We start from the raw sequence: 27,537 nt of genomic DNA, 5'->3' as shown, positions 1-27,537 counted from the left end.
TTCATAGGGGTGCAGTAGAATAAAAGATATATTATACTTAAGGGTATTTATGCAGCTACTTCTGTGTGTTTCCAGTTCTTGTGAGAGATGCTGGATCCAACCAGAAGCAAGAGTAGATCAGAAAGAGATCTGATTCTTGTGTATTTGGTGATTAATACAAATCGTACAGCAGGTCATGCAAGAAGCCTAGACAATGGAAATCAAAAGATGCTAAAAGATATTGGTCGATCTTCTATACTGTTTTTAAAGGCAATGCCTTTTTTTGGCATTGCTATTTTTCTCCCCAAAGAGTTAAAATATTGGTGGTGAGGAAGTAAGGTCCACATTGCAAGTTTGTATCAGGTCCAGACAAACTGTGCTTGAACAATATGGTGTGGAACTAGTATACTGTATCCCTGTTCTCCTGTCTAGGCTCCCTTTCAATATCTGGAAGTATATTTAGCCTAGAGGAGAGACAGTTTGAGGTGACAGGTCACATAGTATGATAGCATTCTTCAAATACCTGAAAGGTTATCACGGCTTAATTGTGCAAAGATCTCCTTTGTGCTGTTCCAGAGAGCAGGACTAGATCTATTCAGATGATAGGTTTCAGTTGGACATGAAGAGAAACTTCTTAATGGTAAATTCTGTTTGTCAGTGGAGCAAATTACAGTGGAGCAAATTAGGTGATGCTCCTCCCCCAAAACCACACCAGAAGAGCAGTAGTGGCAGATGAAGTTTGCTGCTGCTTGTGAATCTAACTAAACCATGATTTTGCATTCCAAAAGGTACAAAGATATGAGAAAATTTTGTTTCATTTAACTTTGAAACAGGAGAGCTTTCTAGTAATAATATTGCCTTTTTTTCTCACCCTTGTCCCCTGCCTAATTCTGCTAGCTTTTTCCAAGCTTCTGCTCTTACCAATGCAGAGATCAATTTTATTGTTTTTTCCATCCCAGACTCATATTTTCTCCTTCAAAATATCTTGTATTTTTTAAAATGTATTACAGCGGCGAATGGAGCAGCCGCTTTATGGGGTAGAGAGCGGCGCAGCCAAGGAACTACAGGAGGAGCATTCTGCTCTGCCAACGCTGGTGTCGGCGATGCTAGCAAAACAGCGGCTAGAGGGCGAGCAGCTGGCCCAGAGGGGTACAAGCCTCTGTTTTCCATTTACTTCGGTGAGCATAGTCTTAATGACCAAATTCAGGAGGAACTGAATTATTCTGATATGAGTGGACTGTCTACAATCCCCCACCATTACCACATCTGTATGGTCCTCTTATTAAAACTGGTTTTGTTTCTGTTTCTTAACATTCTAGTCCTTAGTAGTTGCAGCTGATGAACTAGCGAAAATAAGTAAAGATTTAGAAGAGAGATGGGAAACATCCAGTCCCCAAATGGGAGCTGTAGTCTCTAGCTGTAGCTGCATCTGGAAGGCCAAACATTCCCCAACCTTGGTTTAGAATCAAGGAAGCTGTTTGTTTTGGAATTATATTTCCTCGAGAACACTACTGCTCAGCCAGCTTCATCTCTTCCACCCAGGGTACTCCTTTTTCACCCATATCAGGCCCAGTCTATCTTTTCCCATCATATTCTTGCTTTCTCATCTCTTCTGTTCCTTGGTGGTGATGAAGTGGAGTTTACATTTCAAATGTTCATGACCTAAGTTAACATAAAATCCAGGGAACTCTGGCTTTTTGCATCTTCAAGGCTTCTAAAATTTTATTTTTCCTTTACTCAGGGATTTTTGTTTCATAGTAAGATTATAGCAGCACATATCAATAAGATAATCATTAAAGGCACTGGTTCTTTTAAAGATTCAAAAACTATCTCTTGAGTGATCTTTTTGTGCAAAACTGTTGTTACTTATCAGTGAACCACTGATGGTGAAGGGTTTGGAAACCATGTCCTATGAGGAACAACTTAGGGAGCTGGAGATGTTTAGCCTGGAGAAAAGAAGGTTAAGAGGTGATATGATGGCTCTGTTTAAATATTTGAAGGGATGTCATATTGAGGAGGGAGCAAGCTTGTTTTCTGCTGCTCTAGAGAACAGGACCTTGAACAATGGATGCACACTACAGGAAAAGAGATTCCACCTCAACATTAGGAGGAACTTCCTGACAGTAAGGGCTGTTCAACAGTGGAACACACTCCCTCGGAGTGTGGTGGGGTCTCCTTTGGAGGTCTTTAAGCAGAGATTGGATGGCCATCTGTCGGAGATGCTTTGATTGAGATTTCCTGCATGGCAGGGGGTTGGACTTGATGGCTCTTGTGGTCTCTTCCAACTCTACAATTTTCTGATTCTATGATCTTCACTGCTGTATCTAATGTTTGTCATTGATAGCGAACAGGCATTCTCTGTGAAAACTTTACCTGTTACATAATATATGGTCAGTAAAATATAAATGAAGACTTGAATGCAAGACTCAGTCTTAAAACCCTTGAGTACTTATAAATGATGGTTGCTTTGAGTAAATGGATTACTTGAGAGAAAGAGTTTTTAAATTGTGAAAGGAACAGGTGCATTTAATGAAGTTCTAATTGACATTCACTGGTATAAAAGGGGGTGGTAGTATGCGTGGGACTGGATTCACTTCTTTTAGAAAAAATACCTTTGAAGAGGTTAGTATCTGTAAAGAAAGTTATATGTTTATTCTAAAACTTTTTGGTATATGTATTGCAAAGCTCTAATACTGAAATTTGTGTTCTTAGTAGAGAGTTAAAAGTCCCTTTTTGTGGGAGGGTGTTCAGTATTTCACTGATGAAGCCATGTCTGGTGTTAACATTGTGAATGTTAGATACGAATAGAGTTTGGACTAATTGTGTTTCATATTTGTTTGTAATGTGTCCTAAATCAGTACTACTCAAAAGTGGTGGTCTGTGTCAAATTTCTGAGGGGAAACTACCACCTGGTAATAAGCCACAAATAAGATGATGATTATTGGTGTTTGGGGAAATAAATGTTTGTTTTCCATACCAGATAGATTGAGGAGCACTGCCTTAGGTAAATGAAACCTCTCTGAAAAGTGTCAGGACAGTCAAAATAATGCATTTTTGAGACTTGGCCTTTCTGTTTTTTATTGACATAATGCTTTGCCAGCCATTTTTTTTATAACCAGTACTACTTTTGCCTCTTTTTATTGTAGGCTCAGCAAGGCAGTCCTTCCTCAATAGGTTCAGGGAACACAGAGCATTCCTGCGCCTCTCAAAAACAGATCTCCGTCCAACATAAACAGACGCAGGTATAAGACAAATGAACAACATACTGCATTTCCTGTGTTGCCTCTGACTTGAGCCATGTGCATAATGTAATAGTGAGGGAAATGGAACACACAAGCTAGTGACGTCACAGTGCCAGGTATAGGTTCAGACTCACTTCATCACTGACAGGTTATTTCTGAGTGTGACTGGTCTTCGGCTGGATTCTTGAAAAGAAGCAGTCTGCTTGAAAAGGAAATTCCAAAGATGTTTTTCTTCCTATTACTGTCTATCTCTGTGTTTTAATTAAATAAAAATTTGCCCCAACCCTACTGTAAAAGGTCATCTTTTACTTTGCTTGGCAATCAAAATACTGTCATTCCTCAACATTGATGGTTATTCAGTGTATCTATTGGCCCAAAGGATGTCATAATATGAGCAAGATATTTCCAGCTAATTTCTTGTTTATTAAAGTGTTCAAGTATCGTATGCAGATAGTTCCACCAAAACGGATGACTTTGCATACATCAAAATTTCCGTTCAGACCAAGAGCCCCTGAATTAGGACAACCATGTAAAATGATTATTTTCAAACTCCCCAAACTAGGGAAACTTTTGCTATTTTTTCCTACTGAGGAAATCTCTGTGCAACTATTGTGGAGACCTTGAAACTGTATTGAAGTCTGGGGTATATGAGAGGAGAACAGTTTCAGTCATAATTGGTTTCCAAGCTGTGGGGCTCTTCCATCACTCTGTGTAACTGTGAAGAATACTCTGAACATAAACTTCTAGTTATGTGATGCACAGGAAGTTTAGTAGTGCTGGAGGATCTATCCTTTAGGGTAGCTTATCTACCATTTCGGGTCCCCCTGATGAACTCCAGGACTTTTAGAACAATTTTGAAATCACTGAGGAATGGAACTATCACAAAGCCATACCACTGTGTTCAAAGGAAGTGTAGCTTTGGGGCCTGAGTAAAATGTTCATGGATAATGATAATAATAATAATAATAATAATAATAGTTATGTGTATCCCACTTCTCCAAAAGATTGAAGCGGCTAAGGTCTGGAAATAGCTATTAATTCATTGTAATTCTATTCCATTGCTATTTACTCTTTTTGTGGATTGAGTGTGGTTATACAGTTATATATTTTGCACAAAAAGGTTTCTGCATAAGAAGGTTTCTGTAAACACATACAATGGGCCTAATACGGCACTACTACAGCTCTACCTTTGATTGCCATGGTTCCATCTTAAGGAACCTGGGGTTTGTAGTTTGGAGAGGCACTAGAGCTCTCTCGCTGAAAATTCTAAATATCCCTCTAAACTACAGATCCTAGGATTACATAGGATTGCATCATGGCTGTTATAATAGAATCATAGGTCTATACTTTTGATATGTGAAAGGAGCCTCATGTCACATAGTCCATATAGCCTCACTACTTGCATTCTCCAAACCTGCTCAGTACTAGCATTAGAATGGTGTTTCATGAGGTTCAAGCCATTTCTTTATTAGGGATTAATCTTTTATGATAAAGTTGGAGAGCACATTTGATATGCTTGTTGGTCTCTGACTTTTTAGATGTTTTCAGTTTTTATAATACTGGTATCATTCTTCTTTCTTCTCTCTCCACCATAGTCTGATCTTACAATGGAGAAAATATCTGCACTAGAAAACAGTAAGAACTCTGATCTAGAAAAAAAAGAAGGCAGAATAGATGACTTATTAAGAGTAAGTATTCATAAACACTGTAAACTCTGTCCTACCATTTTATTCACAGATTTTAGCATTATCTAATGCAGTGATTCTCAAGGGGGTCAGTGATGGAAAAGAGGGCAGCAGTCAAAATATTGGCACTCAAGAAAGACAAAGAGAATCAATGGTCTTTAGGGCGAAGGTGAGGAGTTAAAGCATATGGTGACAGGCGAGAAGCAATGCTGGAAAGAGCTTTCACATTTAGGACCCTGCTTAAGCTTTGTGAGCTTTGTCGGGACTTGGCTGGCAGGTTGGAGCCATGCTGCTGCTCCTGTTTTTTGTGTTTTGTTTTTGTTTGGTCAGACAGGCTGAGAGAAGAGGTAGCAGAAGAAACTCTGTGTGTGTGTGTGTGTGTGCGTGTGCGTGTGTGTGTGTGTGTAGTGGGGGGCAGGGAAGATGATTGAAGCAGTTTGGAGAAAGCATATCTCTGGGGAAGGAGGGGGAGGAGTATCTGGGATCAATTCTTGAAAAGAGTCCTTTGTCTCTCTCAGATTGAGAATCATTCCTCGCCAGGAAGAAGCTTTTCCCTTGGCACCTGTCACCTTAGGAGCAACAACTGAGCAGCTGATCTAACAGTGACCAAGAAGCCTCTCATCCACACTGGCTTTTTCTGCAAGGCCAGCATGGGTGAGAGGCTTCTCAGTTGCTGTTCAGCCTGCCGATTGGTTGCTGCTCTCAGGGTGACTGGGTGCAAAGGGAGCTGTGACTAAGCAGATGGTCGAGAGGCCTCTTGCCTGCACTAGCCTTTACCGCAAGGCTGGCATGAGCAAGAGGCTTCTCAGGAGTTGCTGCTCAACCAGTTGCTCAGATGCTGGTCCCTTTGCACCTGGTTATCCTGGGATCAGCAGCTGAGCAGCCATCCAGCCAACCTTCCTTTTGCTGTAAGGCCACACTGGTGACAGCAAGTAGCACCCCTGGGCTACTGCCACTGCTGTATTCATATATGAAAGGCTGAGGAGGTGGTGGTGATGGTGAGCTGGGCATGGCTGAGGTAGATGCCACTGGCCAGCTGACTGTTGTACACAGTATCAAGACATGGGGGTGGGGGGTACTAGGGTTGTCACCTAAGAGGAAAAGGAACAGTATGAGGACCACTGATCTAATGTAGATGGATAGTGATGAGATTAAATTGATCTGAAAATGGAGGATATTTGTAAGATGAAAATTACTCTCTGCCATTCTAGATAACTATGGGACCTGCAAGATAATTGAGTTCTCAGTTGGACTGTGATCCAAAGAGGCTACGGAAAGCCCATAATAGATATGTTTCATTATGGCTGGGCAAAAATTCTTATGGGGCCAAGGGTAACAATAGTAAAACCCTTTAAAGCCTATTGAAGCCGGAGAGTCAAGATCAGCAAAATTCTTTACAAAATGCATAGTTAAACTGTGAAATTTTCTGTCACATGATTTAACTTTGACCACCATATTAGAAAGCTTTAAAAGAGGGATTGGACAAACACATGGATATAAAACTATTTATCAATAGCTATTACTCATTATGTTTGTGTATTGGTTGATTGCTGTGTGAGCAGAATGGTGGACAATATAGGCTTTTGGTCAGATGCAGCATTGCCTCTAAATCTTCTTAGTTAAGCAGTTTTGTTTCTCCTACAATATATTCTATGTTTTCTGGTGGTAGATCTTGACAACAATCTTTCATCCATTCCTCCATATGCCTTTAAGCATTTGTTTTACAGGTGATATGTTTCTTCTTTATCTGCTTAATATTACTTTGTTTTTAGGCAAACTGTGACTTGAGGCGACAAATAGATGAACAACAAAAAATGCTTGAAAAGTACAAAGAGCGGTTGAATAGATGTGTAACAATGAGCAAGAAACTCCTTATAGAAAAGGTGAGCTCTTGGCTTCCCAATTGTTTCTATAGCCTTTCCACCTTTGTCCTTTTTAAATCTCTTCAAAAATCTGTTTGAACTATCTTCATACTCTGCATAACTTGGAGCACTAATAACAAAAGCTCTAATTTACAGATTTATGGGTGAATCATATGGCTTATTCCTTGGAACATATTAAATTTTCTTTAAAAACTTAAAAAACTTTACAGTAATTCTAACAATAGGAGTATTCTAGGATTTTTAAAAATATATCTAAGTTTAATTAGAATAAATTTAGAAGATCTCCACAAAATATATTGTTTACCTTGTTGTTCTTGTGTAATGTCAAGTCATTTCTGACTTACGGTAATCCTAAAGCAAGCCTCTCACAGGATTTTCTGGGCTGAGAGTATGTGATTTGCCCAAGGTCACCCATTAGGTTTTCATGGCCAAGTGAGAAACTGAACCCAGATCTCCAGAGTTGTAGTCTAATGTTCAAACCACTACACAGCACTGGCTTTCTTGTTTACCCATATAGATATTTTTAAAATGTATAGCAATTCATTGAGCACTTATTGTAGGAATTACTGTCTTTATCTGACTTCATGCTTTTTTTTTTATTCTTCCATGATCAAACAGTATTGGGAAGATATTTTAGGTGTGATTCATGAGATTGACAGGTTACTATATGTTGTTCCCAAAACAATTCTCTTAATTCTCTGTAAAAGTGGAAATTGAATCAAAGAACTAAGAATTAATACCAAAATTGCTAATATAATAAAATAAAATTATCAGCTTTTAAGAAATCTTTATCAAGAAAAGGCAGTCTTTGAAAAGGCTGATCTTAAAAAAGGCTGTGGGTAGGAGTGTTGATGAAAATATCATATTGATGAAAATAACATTCTGTAGGAATCTATACATCACAAACAAGTCTGTCAATAAATTGTTCATACATTTCTGCAACAGTAAACTTCATGATAATGTGTCTTAACATTGTGGGGTTTTTACTGTGTTAGAAGGAACATAACTTATAAGATGGTTAATTCTCCTCCCCCCCCCCCATGGTCCTCCTTTTTGTTATGTAAATAAAGTATGATAGATTGTAAATGTAAGTAGAATTTTATGTAGTGATAATGTCTTACTCTTTGTAGTACAATATAAATGTGGGGACCCAAGTGAAAATCTCTATTTCTCTAGGGCACAGTAAATTTCAGAGCTTGCCTTACAAATATTCATCTCCCCTAAAATTATATGAGAGGGGATACCAAATTAGTGGTAGCATTTATAATTTCATAAAGTACTGTGAAAATTCAATCTTACTAGACCTCAAGATCAGCCAACATTGCATCTGTACTGCACTATATGGCAGTCATTACAGTTAAGCAACCATTAGTAATTCTCCTTGCCCTTCAGAACAGGCACATTGGTCATTTTAATACAGAAGCTTTTGTGGTCAGATCTAAGGCTTGCGTTACATTAATGGAAGAAAGCTGATTTCCACACAAAAGGTGGGGGAGGGGGCTCAAATCATTTACAATTTTTGGCCTGTAAAGCCCTGTCTTGAATTGTGGCCAGAAGACTAGAAATGAAAATGGTTTTTTAAAGTGCCTCCTCAATCTTGTTCCCTTCTCAACTTTTATACAAATTGCCTACAGTTGTGCTTTGGTTTTCTTTTTCTTTCTTTACAAGGAACTGGTTATCAGTGATTTGAACCAAATCATCATTTACACATGGCAATCTGTATATCTCCCTGCAAATTTAGAATTGTCCATTAACTTGACTTTAGACTTGCTTTGCTTGACAGTGTTATAGTCAGTCATAGGTGCAAGTCTTAACACTCTTGCTTCTCTCTCCAGTCAAAACAGGAAAAGATGGCATGCCGAGATAAGAGTATGCAGGATCGGTTGCGGCTGGGTCACTTTGCCACAGTCCGGCATGGTGCCTCTTACACTGAGCAATGGACAGATGGCTATGCTTTCCAAAACCTTATCAAGTAAGTGCCATAACTGCCACTTCTGCCTTTTCTTGGGGGGGGGGGGGGGGGGATTACTAGCCATTACTTGCTAGTACTTCATTATTTTCATGAACCCATATGTCACTTAAAAGTGTCTTTTTCTGTATTATGGGAATATATTTTTCTAATGTTGTTTAGATGAACCCCAGGAAGGTAGCTTACTTTAAAGGATACATTTAGCAAAACAAAAAAGGTTTCCATGTAAAGTCATCAACTATAAAATTGTACATGCAAGTCACGATTATCTTATCATTGATGCTAATGGGTCTACTCCAAAAATGTCTACATATGGATCAAACTCATGGTCTAGAGCAGGGGTTCCCAACCTTTTTGACTCACAGAGCCCTTTTTAGAATCATTTTCTATAGTGGAGCCCCTAAGAGGCCTACCCTGTGGTCTTAGAGGTTAATAGTGTTTAGGAGTAGTGTTACTTTCTGTTTCTTACTTTTTAATTTCATTCAATTTTTATTTCTTTTATTTTCTTGGAGCAGCCACAGAGCACCTGGGAAGTGCATGTGGAGTCCTAAGGGCTCCTTGGAGCACAGGTTGGCAACTGCTTCTTTAGAGTGACACAGATGAACTTAAAGCTGTTTAAGTGTCCTCTCATCACTGGAAAACCCCCTTCCCCAGATCCAAAAACTTCTTTGTGTCTTAATGTCTTTCTCTGCAACTGGAAACTAGAAATTGCTTTCTAAATTCAGAAATGGAATTTGCAGGATTCTTTCTAAGAAGTTGGATTAAGCATTCACAGGGATGATTATAGGCAGCCATATTTCCCTGAGTTTTTTTTTTATTTCTTCCTTCCAAGAAGTAACAGAGAAAACCACAGATCTACTATTCTAATGGATATGTATTATGCTCTTTGATCTATGTGTCTGTGTCCTGCTTTGGTTTAGGCAGCAAGAAAGGATAAATTCCCAAAGGGAAGAGATAGAGAGGCAAAGAAAAATGTTAGCAAAGCGGAAGCCACCTGCCATGGGACAGGCTCCACCAGCAACAAACGAGCAAAAGCAACGTAAGAACAAGACCAACGGAGCAGAAAATGAGACGTAAGTGCTGCGAAGTATTCAGTATACAAGGATGCAAGCCATAACTTATAGCTGAAGATCTCAAGACGTTACAGTGGTAGGACTCCCTGGTTATATGAAACTGTTGGAATGTCTTCCTCAGTAAGCCCACTGGTATAATAGAAAAGAAGTTGCTCTTAATGGTTGGAGTTTGTGCTTATGTGCACATGCTCCCAATTCTATTAACTAGAACCAATACTGCCTTCTTTTTATTATTGTCATCTTCGACTCTTAATACAGTGTTTGCTTATTAGCAAATACAATAAGCTTTTGGTATCCACTGAGGTTTGGTTCCAAGATCCTCCATGGATACCAAAATCCATGGATGCTCAGCTCCCATTAAATACAATGGCATAGAAATGGTGCCCCTTATGTAAAATGACAAAATCAGAGTTTGCTTATTGGAGAGAGAGAGAGTATTAATATTTTTGAACCATGAATAGTTGAATCCATGCATAAGGAATCCATAGATACAGAGGCATGACTGTACTGTCTGTGTAAAAGACTTTTTGAGTTTTCTACCTCAATCTTGCAGACAGACTCATCATGTCCCTCAAGCATACTTGCTCAGAAGTAAGCATTGTATTCAGTGGAAGTTACTCTCTAGTCTGTTTAATATTGCAGCCTTATTTGTTTGTTTGTTTATGATATTTATACCCCGCCCTTCAGCCCTAAAGGCTATCAGAGTGTCTTACAATTATTATTTTTAATTAGACAGTTCCCTGCCCTCAGGCTTACAATCTAAAAGACACAACACAAAAGGAGAAGGGAATGGTGGTGGGGAAGGGGAAAGGGTCCAGTGGTTATTGTCTTCCTCTGAGGCCTGGACCAAGGCAGATGGACTGGAGGGAGGGCTCTTCTTCTTCAGGCTAGCCCTGGTGAAGCTAGGCCTACCTGTTCACTCCCTCATAGGATGAAGGATGGCAGTTATCATAGTTCAAACTGTTCTTTTATAGTCACCAGGAGAATGAGCACCCAAGGCATAACTGTGTGGTAGAGTACACACCTTGCAAGCAGAAAGTTTTTTCTCAGTCCTTGGTGTGTCCAGTCAGAAAGGATCTTGGATAGAAGGGCAAGGAAAGGCCCTGATCATATTGGAAAGACACGGTTAATAAGGTGAAACAACCAGGGAATAAGAATTCAGCCTGTGCTGGTTGAGGTTACACTTGAGCTGAAATCTCAGGATGCCTAGGTTTCTACTGTGACCGGAAGTACATTTGCACAGTTAAAACTAGTGCACCAGCTGCAGCCATTCCTTGAGATGTCAGTGACATATCCCTTGATTACATCCTGTTTGGAGTACTGTAACCTGTTCTGTGTAGATCTGCATTTGGAAACTGTTCAGAAACTTCAGCTGCAGCCAGGCTGTTGAGAGGAGCTGATTACAGGGATTATGTAACTATTGAAATAGCTACCAATCCATTTCCGGGCAGAATTCAAAGTGCTGGTTTTGACCTTTAAATTCCTACATGGCTTAGATCCAGGCTATTTGAAAGACCATATTTCCTTATTATTGTTAGCTATATTGAATCCCTTCTTGGGAGAAAGGTAGAATATACATAAATAAATTAAATTTTCTTATTTTTGTGTGCTTGCAGGTTAACACTAGCAGAATATCATGAACAGGAGGAAATTTTCAAACTCCGCCTAGGTCATCTTAAAAAGGTAAAAGAAAACCTATTGCAAATAACTTCAGGACTCACTGGTTTCATCTGCTGTCTCATCTCCTCCTCTTTCAGACACTGATTCAGTTCTTTATTCATTCTTTCATCTCACTAATAAACACTTTTAGTATAACTCTTCAGCATCAATCTCAACAGCAGTTTTATACCTTTATGCCTATACATCTTGTGAAAGTGTTTCAAATACTAGTTGCTGCATCCCGCTTTATTCTGGATGCATGTGTATCTAAAACTATGATTTTTCACACTTGCTAGTTTCCTCTTTGTCCAAGAATTCTAATGTGGTTCAGAAAATGCTGGGGGTTCCCTACGACACATATTCAGGTGATGTGTATATGGTCTGTGTCTTACTGCATGAGCCATAGTTGTGCTATGAGACATACACAACTCTAGTCTGTTGACTGCCTAGTGCAGCAGCATTGTGAAAATGATGAGCTCAGCAGTTTGCAGGAAAAAATTCTGCCATTGCTGTGATTCTGCCATTCATTGGCACACTATTGAACATGACCAATTTTAAATAAGCTCTTTCCCACAATAAGCAAAGAATGGCATTTCTTCAATTTTGACGTCACAGTTACTTAACCAATTAGCAGTGGAACAGGCGTGGGTTTCTCTTGCTGTGCAGACAGGCTTGTGCTAGCAGTACCTGTTTGCATACTGTTCACAAAAGACTGGTTCACTGAGTTATTCTGCCCTCCTTACCCTGGACACTTTACTACCATGAACTTCAGAGGATTACCACTGATCCTGAGGATTATTCCACATGGAAAAAAAGTGCATGTAATTGGGATAAAAGGTGTCATTGCCATATGTCAATCATAACTGAATTGTGTAAATTGGGGGCAAGTGGTAATACAACCCTTTATGTTGAACATTAAAGTAGGGATGTACAGTTTCTGAATGATACAAGAAATTGTGAATAGCTTTCTTTTCTTTTTTCTTTACTTTTCTTTCTTTCTTCTTTTGTGTCTCTTCTGCAACATTTTGTTAGAATTTAACAGAGCGGCTAAATTTTAATCAACCACTGGATTTAGATTGATCTTTCTCTTGGTACAGGAAGAAGCAGAAATCCAGGCAGAACTGGAGCGGTTAGAGAGGGTTAGAAATCTTCATATCAGGGAATTAAAAAGAATACACAATGAAGATAATTCACAGTAAGTACCCAGCATAGGAGTACTGTAGATTATAAGAATGCAAAAAATCTTTCAGAAGTATTTGAATATGTCATTAGGAGACATACCACAAAAACAATTTACATGCGCCTCTGAAGTACCATTGCTAGACAGATTCACCGCTAACTACTTCATTACTGATGAAGTGCCATTGTTGATTATAAGTTAACCTGAGTGTGAAAAAGAGCTCTTAGAGTCTAAATTAAACTGGATGTATCCTCCACACATGCTTTTTATCTCTTCTTCTGGAATATACTTGAGGTTTGGGGAGAGTTGTCCCAATTTTTGTCAGAAATTTCACCTGGTGTTTTTGCCAGGCTGGCAAAAACACCATCTCTTACATTCCAGAAGATGTAAGAGATGCTTCCACTCCTCTCCTATTTGTTGTCAGTTGCAGGTGTGATTAACTCACAGTTCTTTGTAGGTTTTGCTCTTATAGATACCCTGTAGCCATGAGCTGTAGGGTCCTTATAAATGAAGTTAAAGCAACTTTTTAAAAGTTAGAGTGGCCCCTCCTTAGTGAATTGCCATCCGTAGATTTGTATATCCATGGATGGCAACCCCATATTGTCCCCAGTGACAGCGTGCATGCAGCTGTGCCACCATTGAAGACAAAATCCCTAACCCCCTCCCTCCCTCCCTCCCTTCTTCCTTCCTTTCCCCCTCCTTTCCTCCTTCCTCTGAGGCTTCTGCCTTGGCTTGGATTTGGGGACAGAGTCTGCTGCCCAGTCAGCTGGAACTGGAGCCAAGGCTTGAGTCTCGGAGCCCCATCCCCAGACTTAGTACCTAGGATGGAGCCTCTGGACTCGAAAACCCAAGCCCTGGCCCGGCTCCCTCGGAACCCCATTGGTCAGAGGGAGCCGGGGCCAGGGTGTGGAGCACCAGAGGCTGGGGACGGGGCTCTGAGACTCAAGCCTTGGCCCCAGTCCCAGCCTCAGCTGACTGAGCAGCGAACTCTGTCCCCAAAGCCAAGCCGGGGTAGGCACCTCGGAAGAAGGAGGGAGAGAGGGAAGGAGGAAGGGGGCAAGGGACTTTTGTCCCATTGTCCTTAATGGTGGTGCAGCCACGTGGCCACGCCACCATTAAAGACAATGTGACTTGAGCTTCTGCGGATTTTGGTATCCGCGAAGGGAGTCCGGAACAGATCCCCGCAGATACCGAGGGTCCACTCTATAAATCTGAAACTGGATTGTATGGGGAGGCATGATCTCATTGTGCCAAAAATATTGAAGCAATCTACTTTTTAAATTTAAGAGCTTTAGACAATTTGAACTGGGGTAGTCGGTGACAGTAAGACATTGGAAGTATACATTTTAATTAGAGCAGTGTAGGCATCACAGAGAAGAAACAAGAAGAAAACAAAAATAAAAGGTCAGGGTAGTCGGGTGAGGATACAAGACCATGAAGGAAGAATTTGACATCATTACTGATGATTTAAGGTCCTTAGTTATCCTTGGAAAAAATTATTTGCCTGTGAAACAGATGGCCAAGTCATCTCAGTGCTTGGACCTCTTCCTGACTGAAGGCTGAGAGAGATTTCATTTGCAAGAATATTTACCACCTTCAGTAATTCAGATTGATGACCTGTTTCTGATGAGGATATCTTATTTGCTGTATAGATAAAATCTTCTCTCCTCTCCAGGTTTAAAGACCACCCAACACTAAATGACAGATATTTGTTGCTTCATCTCCTGGGCAGAGGAGGATTTAGTGAGGTATATAAGGTAAGTTGGTTTGCTTTTTTTTACCTTATTCAGTAGTCCTTAGTTGGTGTTTAAAAAGTTCAGAAGCTGAAATCGTTGTTACATGGTAACTCAGGAAATAGAGCAGAACAAAAGTTCTGGCTGATAATCTGTAGAGATACTGACCAGTTGGAGCAGAGTCAAGTTGTCATGCTATGACAAAGGTCTGAGTTGGTAAAAGACAACTGCATGACCTCACCTCAGTAGCTTTTCTTAGTTTTGTACTTGATCCATATTTGTTTTATCCTCAGAAACAAATATATTTGCAGATATATTTGGAAGCATGTAAACATTTGCATGCTTGGTATGATGGCATTCTGTTTAAAAGAGACTACAGCCTGGCTAACTCATAGAATCTGACTTATGTCAGAAGTGTTATATGAAGCTTAGGGATATCTTCCTCACAGCCTTGGGCTCACTGCTACATCCATTTCCACATGTTTCTCACAGCCCTAATTTACTAGGTAGCAACCATGGCTTGTAGCACTCTTTCGCTGCTTTTTTTAAAAAAAATTACATTGTAATTGCTATAAAGGCCAGTTGTTATATTTATATTCCACAATCACTTCCAGTCTCAGAGTCTTTTTGGGGAAGTAGAGAGGATGAACTTAAAGACCAGTGCTTTGGTTTGTAGTATGCCTAGCCATCAAATTACAAAAATGGAGAGTGGGATAGCAGATGCTGGAAGGCATTGTGTTACTTACAGACATTTCTTTGAGGACACCAAGGAACAATTTGCCTACTCAAAAAATCTGTAATTACATTTTGCTAGTCTTTGTGAAAGCAGCTGGGGTGCTAGGCATCACTTTTTGTTGAAATTAAATTATTAACTGCTGCTTCTGGCTCCATTTTCTTTGCATTGCACTGGTAGTGTTTGACGGGATATACTTTACACACAAAAATAAAAATTTTAAAGTTGGCTTGATTTGACTGATTTTTTTTCTCCTGTGAAATCAGTGTAATCTCTAATGGTGTTCTGGAGCAGCAAATGAACTTTCCCTCTCCTCTTTCAGGCATTCGATTTAACAGAACAGAGATACGTAGCAGTAAAGATTCACCAGCTAAATAAAAACTGGAGGGATGAAAAGAAAGAGAACTACCACAAGTAAGTAGCTCTGAATGGTAATGTAGTTAGAAAAGATACATTAATGTAAATTTGATTTCTTCTCATATCTGTTTGAAAAGAAGCAAGAGGTTCCTACTTCCTGTGAACATAACACTGAAACATTGTCCACTTAGTTCAATAAATGGCTGGAGAGGCAAGACCTATCGAGAAATGAAATTGTTTCAGAAGAGGGAAGAAAGACTAGCATAGATTTCAATTTAAAGGCTAATCCCATTTAGAATAAATTGATTGAATCAATGTTGATGCAATTAGTAGTCAATTCAGTGGTCTTACTTCAGTTGAGACCACCAGTTGGATCTAGGATATAAGGCAACTTGCTTCTGCAGAGAAAGAGCAGTAAGAAAAAGCATATTATTCTGGTGCAGGGGTGAGCAACTGTAAAAGAGGGGCCACGTTAACCTCCCCGGGGTCACATTAGCCCCCAGGAGCCCATTGAGGCACATGTCCCCCTCTGCATCTGCTCCTGTCAGGAACCCCCCCCCCCCACCACACACACACATTTTTTTGCCCTTAAATGCTCCTTAGGGTTCATAGAAGCAATTTTACCGTGTTCCCGGGCCTTCCTGGAACATCTCTGCTGCCAGGAGAGACCTTTTTACCATCAGCAAGTGAGCAGGAGTCACTTCCTATTCATCTCCTGTTTCAAAAACGATCTCCCCTTGCTTCTGCAGAAAAAGAGCACTAAGAAAAAGCATATTATCCTGGTGCTTTAGCATCTCCCCTGTGCTTAAATTGGCCCAGAAGGGCAGAATGTGGTGGAATTGTCAGCACTAACAGGAATTGTCCCAAAAAGTTTTATTCAACCCTCGGAGGTGGAAAATCCCCATACACACCCCATAGGGTTTTTTGGTTTTGTTTTTTGTTTTTTTACCTTTGAGGCTACAAACACAGCCCTATGAGCTGTCCTTTTCCCACCCTTGACCTGGAGCCTTTGGCCTGGAGTTACAATTGAGGATGGGTATTACAACAGTTCTAAATGGTGTCTTGTCCTGCATGTACAGAGTGGGCCTTTGGTATCTGCTGGGGTTTGGTTCCAGGACCTACCGTGGGTACCAAAATCTGTGGATGCTCAAATCCTGTTATATACAGTGGCATAATGAAATGGTGCCCCTTATATAAAATGGCAAAACCAAGGTTTGCTTTCTGGAGTTTATATCTTTTTTTAAAAAAAATATTTTCAAGCCATGGATGGTTAAATTCGTGGATAAAAAAATCCATGGATATGAAGGGCTGACTGTACTTTAAAATTTTCCTCCCCCCCCCCCCTTTACATCTAGTCATGATCTGTCAGAAAACCTTCATTATTTTATTCTTACGCTAAGTTTGGACTGGACAAGCAGGAGGTAGAGGAGTATTGTTGAATACATTTCTTTCTCTTCGACACAAGCCTGCTTTTTCCAGGAATGTTGTGTCTGGATAGACTGGAGTTTTCTGTGGCTAAAATTAACCTTTTTGTAGAGTCTGAGACTGAACAAAAATGTAAGCATGATTTTTAGTTTTCAGTTGTAAACTGTCTGTGAGAGAACAGAAAAGACTAGAAATTAAAATAAAGAATCCTTGATTGTTTGCCTTGTTCTTGCAGACATGCATGTAGAGAATACAGAATCCATAAAGAGCTGGATCATCCTCGCATAGTTAAGCTATATGACTATTTCTCGCTGGACACTGACTCGTAAGTGCTGCTCTCTTTACCAATTATATTGTTGGAGAGATTTTTTGAGTGTTTGTGATGAAGCCTCTTGAAGCTTCTGTAACTTCCAGAAAGTTACATTAAATACATTTTTGTAGTAAATGTTCAAAACCCAAAGAGCATCTAAACTATATCAGTCGCATTATTCCAAGGCAGTCATTTCTCCCAAATGTGTGTTTCTGTCTAGCCCCTTTCATTGTAGGATGGATTTGCATGCTGTGCAAAACGGAAAGGAGTAATGGGAAGTACGTTGTTTCTGTATGCCCTAAATAGTGGTAGTTGAATATACAGAAATTTATGAAGAGTGCTAATGGAAATTTAACCTGAATTAGGAACAACAATACTGATTAAATATGAGAAATAAAAAGGGCTAGAAAAAGAAATCTTCACTTCTAAAACATTGGCACTGTAGCTGCCAGATGTGCTGGAGTTATGCTGCTGGAAGAATTCCCCAAATGGGAAAAGTACAGTCAAAAATATTATTACCGCCTGTCTTATGCCACCTTGGGGAAATGTCTGAAATGTCTCAGATGATTATTTCTTTTCTTATTTGAAACAAAGCTATTTACCAAAACGTATTCCACAATAAAGACATCAGATACTCTTTCTGATGTTTTCATTATGTCCTTAATGTAATCTGAGGAAAAAGTTTATCTTGTATTTTATTCAAATATGTGATACACTGCATTTTCAGATGATTTTTTCCCTAGTCTACTCAAAGTTTAACTGTGTGGTGTGTATTCCAGATTCTTAATAGCCATTTCCGAATTTTCCCCATTTATATCTCGTTCTCAATATAGTTGTAAGAACATAGGCCATTATGTTTCCCTTTGTTTCTTCCAGGTTTTGTACTGTGCTAGAATACTGTGAGGGGAATGATCTGGACTTCTACCTGAAACAGCACAAATTAATGACAGAGAAAGAAGCCCGGTCTATAATCATGCAGATTGTGAATGCATTAAAATATTTAAATGAAATCAAGCCACCCATTATTCACTATGATCTCAAACCAGGTATATTTATAGTAAAAGTATGGAACATAGCATGAAGGTAATAAGGCAGGGCACCATGTATTCTTGTTTGTTTGGTGATCTATGTTGTATGAATTGCTGATTTAATTAATTATGTAACAATCAACTTTTCTGGCTCTCATCAGTTCACATAAAAGCATTCTGCAACCATAGTTTGAACAGTCTCAAATCTTTAGATTGATAAGACTTTAGAGTTGGGACTAATATTTGTTGCTGTACAACACAGTCACATTGATGATGTTATAAATAATACTATCCATAATAATGAGTGTGCTTTTTTTTCCCCAAAAAAAACAACAAAACACATGATGTCATAACAGAGGGTATTGTCTTGTATGTTTTATGGTGAAAACAAGTTATACCGGGGTGAAAAGATTGGTATGGAAATTGTTATCTGAAGTTCAGGACTTTACAATCTTCTTTTGCCCTTAAGGTTATTCACTGAGTTATTCCACCGGGAACATATGTTACTCTTTCATCTACATTGATCTGCCATCTTGTATTGCAGCACTAAATGTAAAGGGAGCCTTCTTGGGCTCTGAGGAAGTATAATCCTCATTAAATATAACAAACAAAGTCAAGAAAGACTTTGTAATATTCAAGGGAATTGGATTTATGCAGTGTGTGTTGCAATAATATGGTTTTTGGTGATGATTTGTCATGTATGTTGAAAGTAAATGTGTGGTTGGTCTCTGTGTTGTTACTTTGATTAGACTTCTGTTTTACCTACACCCACCCAATGTAAGACATGTTCACATTAAGGTAATTTTATTCTCTCCCAATTCTCTAGGTAATATCCTCTTGGTGAATGGTACTGCATGTGGTGAGATTAAAATCACTGATTTTGGGCTCTCAAAGATCATGGATGATGACAGCTACAATTCAGTTGATGGCATGGAGCTTACATCTCAAGGGGCTGGCACTTACTGGTGGGTGCCATTATCTATTTCTGAGACTGAAAACATTCTCTGATGTCATAGATCTAGAAACAATGCCAAGAGTATCAAATTCAACTTCTTGCCATAACATCATTTGTTAATAACATGCAAAAAAGTAATGATCAGGAGCAAATGAAGGCATCCTTCATGCAAGAGAAGACTGAAATTTGAGGAATAGCAAGAAGACCAGATAATTCAATTTAGGGGCGGAACAGACCACCCCAAAGAGGTGGCTTGAAGCAGCCCCTGAGAAAGCTGCATTGGGGCCATGGCAACCATAGCTTTTTGCACCGGCAAAAAGCTGTCTTTTCCCACCCTGCCGCGGCTTTACAGAATTCCTGTGACATGTAAACGCTGTGTCATCAGAGTGCCCGAAAGCCAACCCATGTCTGGGCAGCTGGGTGGCATGAAGCCAGCTTCTGGGGGTCTTGGGGGCGTATGCCATCTGCATGCTACACCCCAAGCCAGCTGGAAACTGGGTTTGTTGACCTGTCTGTTTCACCCCTAAGTGGGCTATGGCATTCCATTGCCAAGCAGAATAGTTTTTTCCAAGACTTTGATGTATAAGGGAAGTCAGCCACTTATTGATAGAAGGTAGTAGCCTAGGCTTCAAAAACAGGTATATTTAAATAAATTAACACATTTAAAAAGTTAGGGAAACCAAGTGACATCCTCAGGATCTCCTTAGCATGCATGCCAAGTTTCAGGTGTCTCAGTTTCAATCTTGATGCAGATAAACCCACACAGTCTTATTTGTATTTAATTGTTAATTGCCTTTAACACTGTTCTCAGACCTAAAAGAACCCCTAAGGGGAGAATATAGCATAATTGTTTCCCAGGTCCATAGAGTGTATAGGGCACCATTGAGATTTTTTTAAAATAGTACATTTTTAAAAATGGGATGGAGGAGTCTGCAACCTTGAGAACTGAATGGGTCCCATGTGAAACCCCCCATAGTTGCCTACTTGCGTTTTGGAAGCTGTTTCCTTATGTATGCCAGTTGCTGATAATTCTAGCAGAAGATCAGTTCATTCCATCTTCTATACAAGGCAAAGGCCAGGGAGCTAAGAATACCATAGCATCTTGCTGCAAATAAAAAAAAATAGTGGGCATTTCTTAGGATGTGCTTTAAGAACATTGGATTGGCTTATGAGACTTCTTGCATGCCATTTTAAAACAAGAAGTATGAGACACAGTCTAATTACTTAAAGCAGAGGCCTTCTGGACAAAGGCCTGTCTTTCCTTTTGTTGCTCCAGCACAACATAAATATGCTGTGTACCATGAAGACATTATTGCCATTTCTGGCAATATAAATTTTCTAATCAATAAATATAGAAACTTTCTTCCTTGAGTGGGTAAAGGGTTGATGGTGAGGAAAGATGTGGGGATATATACAAGTGAATGAGGCATTAGTTCTTAATTTTTCTGTTTTGTGTAGGTATTTGCCACCTGAGTGTTTTGTGGTCGGAAAAGAACCTCCAAAGATTTCAAATAAAGTTGATGTCTGGTCAGTGGGAGTAATCTTCTATCAGTGTCTTTATGGCAGAAAAGTAAGTGATAATAATACAGAAACTGTTGAAGGACAGCAAAGCTACAGCAAAGTCTTCTGTGTCGTTCTGTGTCATCTTCAGTAGTACATTTCAGATTCCTAAGAATCTTTTTGGCTGGCTTTCTGGCTTTAAACTTTTAAAAGCACATTTCTGTTGTTCATGATTTTAGATGGGTTTCTCTTCCCCCACTCCATCTCCTCAAATATGCAAGTGGATTCTGTTAAAGATGCCAGTGCCAAAGGGCAAAACTTCTGTGTTACAGTCTTGTGGGCTTTAGTCATCTGCCACCCCTGAATGTAGTATTTAGTTAACATTCTATGTTCAGTCATCTTACCTGGTATTTACCATGAGTTTGGGAAAAGAGAGCTGCGCTTCATAGAGAAATGAGAGAGAAGTTGATACATAACTGCAATGACTAGAGTATGTTTTAAGATACAGAGCTGTACACTGTACAGGCTATACACAGTGTACAAGATGACTACAATGTAATACCTGATAAGTTGAGGTTCAGCCTGGTTTTCCAATTATTTAAATGGAAACCCTGTATGTCTAGTGTCCAGATTTTCTAAAATATTATATTTCTCTATATCAGCCTGCCCAAGTTTTGAGGTCTTCAGGAGGAAAGCTTTGTCTTTGTGGCACTGCCTTTACCGACAGATTTGGTGAGAACAGGAGAGAGGCTTCTTAATGGCTGCTCCAAGGCTCTAGAACTCCCTTCCTAAAGAGAGTAGTCTGCCCCCCTCATTGCCTCCTTTCCATTGACAGACAAATACTTGTTTTACTCCCAACAAGCTTTCAGGAATTGACTGTTTTTAAAGACTAGTGTGCTGTACTGCTTTATTGATATTATTTTTATTGATGTTTTAAATTGTTAATACTACAGATAATGTAATTAAGTTTTAATAGTAACATTTTCTGTGTTTTTCCTCTATTGTGTTTATTTTAATCTTGTGAGCTACCTTGAGTACCAGTTTTGAGGGAAAAGATGTGATATAAAAAGATGGTGATGAGAATAATTATGTTTTAAAAAATCACCACTAGCATAAAGTATGTTTTTTTCTTAACGTACACATACTTCCTTGCCCCCTCCCCAAGTTTTCAACTTAATATAAAAGCTGCTGTTCTCCTCTTCTACAGCCTTTTGGCCACAACCAATCTCAGCAGGATATTCTGCAGGAGAATACAATCCTCAAAGCTACAGAGGTGCAGTTTCCTCCAAAGCCAGTAGTAACGCCAGAAGCTAAGGTAAGAAAAATAATTAATTTGGTGCAGGCAATGAAACTGACCATCTGTAAAATAGTAAAGAGAATTTTAGCAGGGGCCTTCTCCCAGTCAGAGAATGGTGCCTGGTGATAGCCTGTCCACCAGTGGAGGCATTAATCCTGTTATTATTCCCAACTAGAACAGACCTATTGAGTCAGTGGGATTTACCTATGTATTGACTCATCATTAAACAGTTGATTCAGTGAATATACTCTTAACTGCTAATGACCAACAGGATTCAGACCAGAGTGTGTTGAGGCATCAAATGTCCACCAGGCAGGAACACATTCTTCTGGATTCTCAAGTTCAGAAGCAATTATATTTGCTAGCTGGCAGAGTTGCCTCTTCTTGAACTGAGTACAGTGGGCCCTTCTTATCTCTGGGGTTTTTGTTCTGGACCCTCCCACAAAACTTCAGGTCCTATGGTTTTCAACAGCAGTGGGGACACATGCAGCTGTTCTGCCATGGCTGCGTGCATGCGTGGCCATTAGCAGCAATGGGGCTTGCCATCCACGGATGCTTAAATCTGCAGACGTTAAACCCGCAGTTGCTGAGGGCAGGCTGTATTGCTCTTTAAAATTCCCCCTGGAGAGAGTTAAGAGAAATGGCTTCTTCCTACACTTCCACTCTGTTATTTCATTGTGCACCTCCTGTGGTGTGTATCTGGAGATCAGCTCACAGGAGCGAGTGAAGGAGGAAGTAGGAAGCAGAAGAACAAAAGAGGGCGGAAAAGAGAAATAACAGTTCCCTCTATATCATTTCAGCTGAAGATGTAAAGCAGCAGTCAGTAATGTCAAGGGTATGCCTTGGCTGGCATGAAAGGAATAACACTCATCTCCCCACATTCGCTGGGGTTCGGGGCACAGGACCCCCGTGAATGTTGAAAAACTGCAAATAACAAAAATGCTGTTTTTACCTGAGAGAATACCTCTCTAGGAATCTCTAGGTCCTCCAATGCAACTCTGTGGTCAACAGCTACCAGACATTGACCATATAATTGCGCTGGAGGAAGTACAAATGCCTACTAGAGTGTTCTCCATAGGTTCATCAGTGTGACGTTTGGTTAAAGTTGACCATAGAGTTGCGACTATAGAGTTGCGCTGGAGGACCTAGACATTGCTAGAGAGAACATATTAATAAAATTCTTGAATAATCAAATCCACAAAACTCAACGTTGCAAATGTGGAGGACGAATGTACTCTGTTTTCATTCATTCAAGGAACAGGCAATTTCAGTTAATCAGGAAAATTAAGGTTTAGGTAAATCTGTTCTGCTCTTTCTGGTCTTCCTTTCCCCCAAAAAGTAATCCAAGTACTAACTTTTCATTCATTCAAGGATGAATTTCAATAAGTCAAGGGAAACTAAGTTTTAACTTCTGCTTTTTCTGATTTTGCTTTTCCCAAAAACGTACTATCTTTTCACCACAGTTTCCTCTTTGCCATTTGTTGTCTTTCAGGCATTTATCAGGCGCTGCCTGGCATACCGGAAGGAAGACCGGATAGATGTCCAGCAGTTGGCATGTGATCCCTACTTGCTTCCTCACATCCGCAAATCTGTATCAACAAGCAGCCCAGCTGGGGCTGCTATTGCCTCAACCTCTGGATCCTCTAATAACAGCTCTTCAAACTGAGCAGAAACAATAGGCCAAAAATATATACGTATATTCGGAACTGCAGAAAGAAACCGAGAGAGTCAGACATGTTTTGAGATGCAGCCTTGGGATTGGCAAGGAATTCACAAAACGGCCTCAAGAAACCGGTAGCAGGTTCTTTGTTTTTTCTCTTGCGTTCTTGTCCCATCCGTAGAGCAAGGCATCATCGATTCTCGGCAAGGATCTATGGCTACTTAAGTCAAGCTAAGTGGCCAGGGGAAAGGAGGTTGGTTAACTGCAAAGGCACTAACCGCTCAGGGCAGCGGAGGGAAAAGATGGTTCCATGTACTGTGAACTTCCAAACACCACGGACCCAGGGGCGGTTCCATGACACAGGGTGCGCACACGTTGTGTGGTGAATTGTGGACTTGGCGGCAGGGTAAAGAGGCTGGACTTAGTCCACTGTCAATATTTAAGAAATACGTTCTTTTCTTTTAAATAAAGTTTAGGCTACATTTCATTGGAGGAAAGGGGAAGAAACCATAGAGTTCAATGCTGTGAGGTTCCACTGAGGGACTGGCAAAAGACGTCTTGTGCCCTTCATTAAGGGAATCAGGTGTCTTGCCTGTTCATAGCATTAGCATGTTACCCCAAATAATTTCAGTTTCAAAGTAACCATTTCTATTGGTTTTCTGGTTATAAAGTGAACTAACTAGCACGTCAATGTGGCAGTCCTTTCCCCCTTTATCTTAGGTTGGTCTCATATACTGTGAGGGGAGTGCAATGCAATGCAAAGCTTACATTACAACTGTGAGCATAGATTTCTAAAAATACACACACACACACAGAGAAACTTCTCAGAAGAAGAGCTGTTTCTGGACAGACCCTTGATGGTAGTCTCCCCACCTGAAATCAAAATAAATCAAAGTGTTTCTGTTTTGGGGGAAGAAAATCTGCTTTCCTTGCATGGTTCTCTGATTGATTCACTGGGGTCTATTTCAGACCAAAGTGTTCTCTTCAACACACATGGATGCTGGCTCTGACAAACACACTAGTCAAAGCACCCTCCCTTCCCCCTCTTCCTCTCTGTTTAACATTTATTTTCTATGCTGTGCATTAACACCCCAAAGGAAATATCCTCAAAAACAGAATTCTGTTTCGGTTCCTTTATCTAAGAGAATTTTGTTTTGTTTTTTTATGGTCCTTATTTTTTAAAATCTTTAAGAAAAACATTTAAACCAAAGAATCCAGTTGCTTGAAACTTGACTCCCACATGTGGCCAAAATGATGTTTGCTGATAATATTTTTAGTTTTACTGTATGGTGGCACCTGGTCAGGACTTAAATTCTGCCAGGATTTAAATTCTTTGTTCACAACTGCTGATTCTCAGTGCTCCCTTCTTTGCTTTCTTCAGGCAGTGGTGCAGAGTGAGGGTGATCAAGCCATACTGAGAATTGAGGGGGGGACCAGGAGTGGGGAAACACAGCTGGAAAGTAGTGTACACACTTCTGCAGATCAGATAGGTAGGATTTGCACAATTAATGTGTGTGTGTACCCACCTAACTTTTCCCATTGGCTCCATCGCCAGGTTAGATATACAGCATGGTTGATAGAGGAATCTATGCCTCTGATTAAATGTCATCGAAAGAGACTGCATGTGGAAGTAAGGAAATACAACATGTCATCATACCTGAAAGCACTGTTAAAAGGCTTTTGAAACAAAAATCCCACACCTAATTGGTCCCATGAGTCTACTTTTTGAAGTAGGTGGGCTTCTCCTCATGATCGTGTGGTGATTTTGTTCCTCAAAACAGACGGAGTGGGCATTTAAAAAAATAACTGACTTGCAGTCCTTTGGTAGAACAGTTTAGACTCCTTTTACTGTGTACAGAAAGTAGGCAAAATCTGGGGCAGGGAATACCCATACCATTGCCCTCATTAAGGTTGTCTTAGTTTTTAATACAGTTCCTCTCCCCCACCCCACAGAATCAAGTTCTTAATTTTCTCTGGGCATATACAAAAGTATAAAGCCAACTGTTCTGTCTTTTCTTCTTCACCCCACCCCAGCATCCCCTTTTTCTTAAAGGAAAACCAGCATGTGTGTCTGACTTTTAGGGTTCATCTATTCCAGGGCTACTCATAGCTCTTTCACTAATTGCAGCTTGGAGCCACACATGAGCAGGCAGGTTGCAGATGCAAATGTTGTGGTTGCCATGGCAGAATAGAACTGTTGTCTGCTTGTGAGGGACAAGAAACTTTGGCCACATATCTCAGCCATTTGGGAATAAAGCTTATCTTATTTTTCTGTTGCTGAAACAAGACATAAAGCAGATTGTGTAAATGCTCAGGCCTTTTGCTTTCTCCCTCCTTAGAAATTAATCAACTCCTTGCTGTGGACAGGTTAAAATGTGTATATGCCAGTTGGTCATCTGGCTGCTAGTTCACCACCTATAGAGAACCCTATCCGAAATGAAACTACTTTTAAGTTTGCTTGTTTTTGTAAAAATCTCAGCCTTTCAGTCATAAATTGTATTTCTTCCTCCTCCTCCCACCAAACTTCAGTCCCTTTGGTTTGTGCCTGAGCAGGAGCCTCTGCCTTTTCATGGTGTTCATCACTGAAGCAGGTTAAATCACTCTGGATGAGAAATGCGGACTGTGACTTTTTTCCTTTTCCTTTTTTTAAAAAAAAAGCTATTGCTGAAATGGGTTTTATCTTGGGTAACCAAACATTTTTATTGCCACACTGTTCATTTTACTGAAAGGAAAGAGGAAATGTGTATGGATTTGTAACTTGAAACTAGGCCAGACTGTTTTGGCTTTGCCCAACAGACAAAAATATGGATATTAAACAAGTTTTAAGAAACTAAATCTCTTCACTTGTCTTTTCCATTTATATGGTTGATGGTTATTTTTGTGGGTAGCGGGGACAGCACTTAAGAGGCCATATCTTGCACATCACTTGCTCCAAAGAGACAAAATGAGCAATCTTCTCATTGGAGCCCATAAAAATACTGTTGGGAAACTATTATTGAGCATCAGTAATGGGAACCACAATGCCAGGCAAATCCATAAATCCAATTTCTTTTGGCTCAATTTTATTTGTGAGCAAGACAAAGGTGCAAGTTTTTGAATGGCAGAAAACAGAGACAAGCTCCATGTGCTACAAGATGGTGCTACTAAAATTGTTTCTATTTTCTGCTCATATATATGTGCTTTTCAGTACTCTTTCTACTGTATACCATTCTGAAAGACATAGAATTCTTTAGGTGTGGAGTAAAAGATATGAAAACACTGCAGAAATGAAAGCAAGGTACCACCTACTTCAGAGTACAGTATATGCAGAGATATTCCATAGCCATTCTGTGCAGGTCATGATTTCAGAATTGGCAGCCCTTGGAATTAAAACATTGATTGACTTCCTGAGTTTTAATTCACTAACCTTTTCTAGTGCTTTCACCTGACTTTCCCAAATTAATATTGTAATATAAAATATTATTTATTGAATTTGGTTATTAGAATTTGTGGAAAGAGTAATATGTGACATAAACGGCAAGCTCTTTACTTTCGGAGGTAAGAAAGTGTAGGGGAAGAGAAAACTTTCTGTAACAAAACAACAGCTGAGTTTGGGAAAGAAGAAAAAGAGAAATAGAAATGAAGGGGAAAATTTAGTTTTGGAATGGGAGAGGGATTTATGAATGTGAAAGGCTAGTGTATCCCATGGCTTTGTTTGGAAGGAAAGTGTTTGGAGCTTGATGTCGGGGTTCATTGTGACTAGTAACTTCTGAACTGGTTTCTGTTATATATTGCTGTGTAATATAGAATCTCATGTAATATTAGTTGGACCCCATCAGAATGTCAGGCTGTTTAGGTCTGAAAGACAGGTGTTCCCCCTCCCCCTTGGG

General features: G+C 39.8%; 1 protein-coding gene across 8 annotated transcripts in view; it reads left to right on the top strand.

The window, feature by feature from the left end:
• Positions 1 to 26,503, top strand: part of LOC149309223 (serine/threonine-protein kinase tousled-like 2) — a 47,852-nt gene extending 21,349 nt beyond the window's left edge. For all 8 annotated transcript variants that reach the window (XM_089531995.1, XM_089531996.1, XM_089531997.1 and 5 more), the window contains 16 exons: positions 990 to 1,157; positions 3,126 to 3,221; positions 4,817 to 4,909; positions 6,679 to 6,789; positions 8,625 to 8,761; positions 9,679 to 9,831; positions 11,448 to 11,514; positions 12,588 to 12,685; positions 14,346 to 14,427; positions 15,459 to 15,550; positions 17,154 to 17,243; positions 18,105 to 18,274; positions 19,083 to 19,221; positions 20,670 to 20,781; positions 21,919 to 22,026; positions 23,501 to 26,503. In XM_089531995.1, coding sequence (XP_089388121.1) covers positions 990 to 1,157; positions 3,126 to 3,221; positions 4,817 to 4,909; positions 6,679 to 6,789; positions 8,625 to 8,761; positions 9,679 to 9,831; positions 11,448 to 11,514; positions 12,588 to 12,685; positions 14,346 to 14,427; positions 15,459 to 15,550; positions 17,154 to 17,243; positions 18,105 to 18,274; positions 19,083 to 19,221; positions 20,670 to 20,781; positions 21,919 to 22,026; positions 23,501 to 23,674 — 1,890 coding nt within the window. In that variant the 3' untranslated portion in view covers positions 23,675 to 26,503. The remainder of the gene's footprint in view (positions 1 to 989; positions 1,158 to 3,125; positions 3,222 to 4,816; positions 4,910 to 6,678; positions 6,790 to 8,624; positions 8,762 to 9,678; positions 9,832 to 11,447; positions 11,515 to 12,587; positions 12,686 to 14,345; positions 14,428 to 15,458; positions 15,551 to 17,153; positions 17,244 to 18,104; positions 18,275 to 19,082; positions 19,222 to 20,669; positions 20,782 to 21,918; positions 22,027 to 23,500) is intronic.
• Positions 26,504 to 27,537: the final 1,034 nt, after the last annotated feature.

The sequence above is a fragment of the Sceloporus occidentalis genome, unplaced genomic scaffold (assembly GCF_023333645.1).
Source record: "Sceloporus occidentalis isolate IW3139 unplaced genomic scaffold, rSceOcc1.0.p SCAF_7, whole genome shotgun sequence".
In the NCBI taxonomy this organism is placed as follows: domain Eukaryota; kingdom Metazoa; phylum Chordata; class Lepidosauria; order Squamata; family Phrynosomatidae; genus Sceloporus; species Sceloporus occidentalis.
This window is presented reverse-complemented; position numbering and strand designations above follow the sequence as displayed.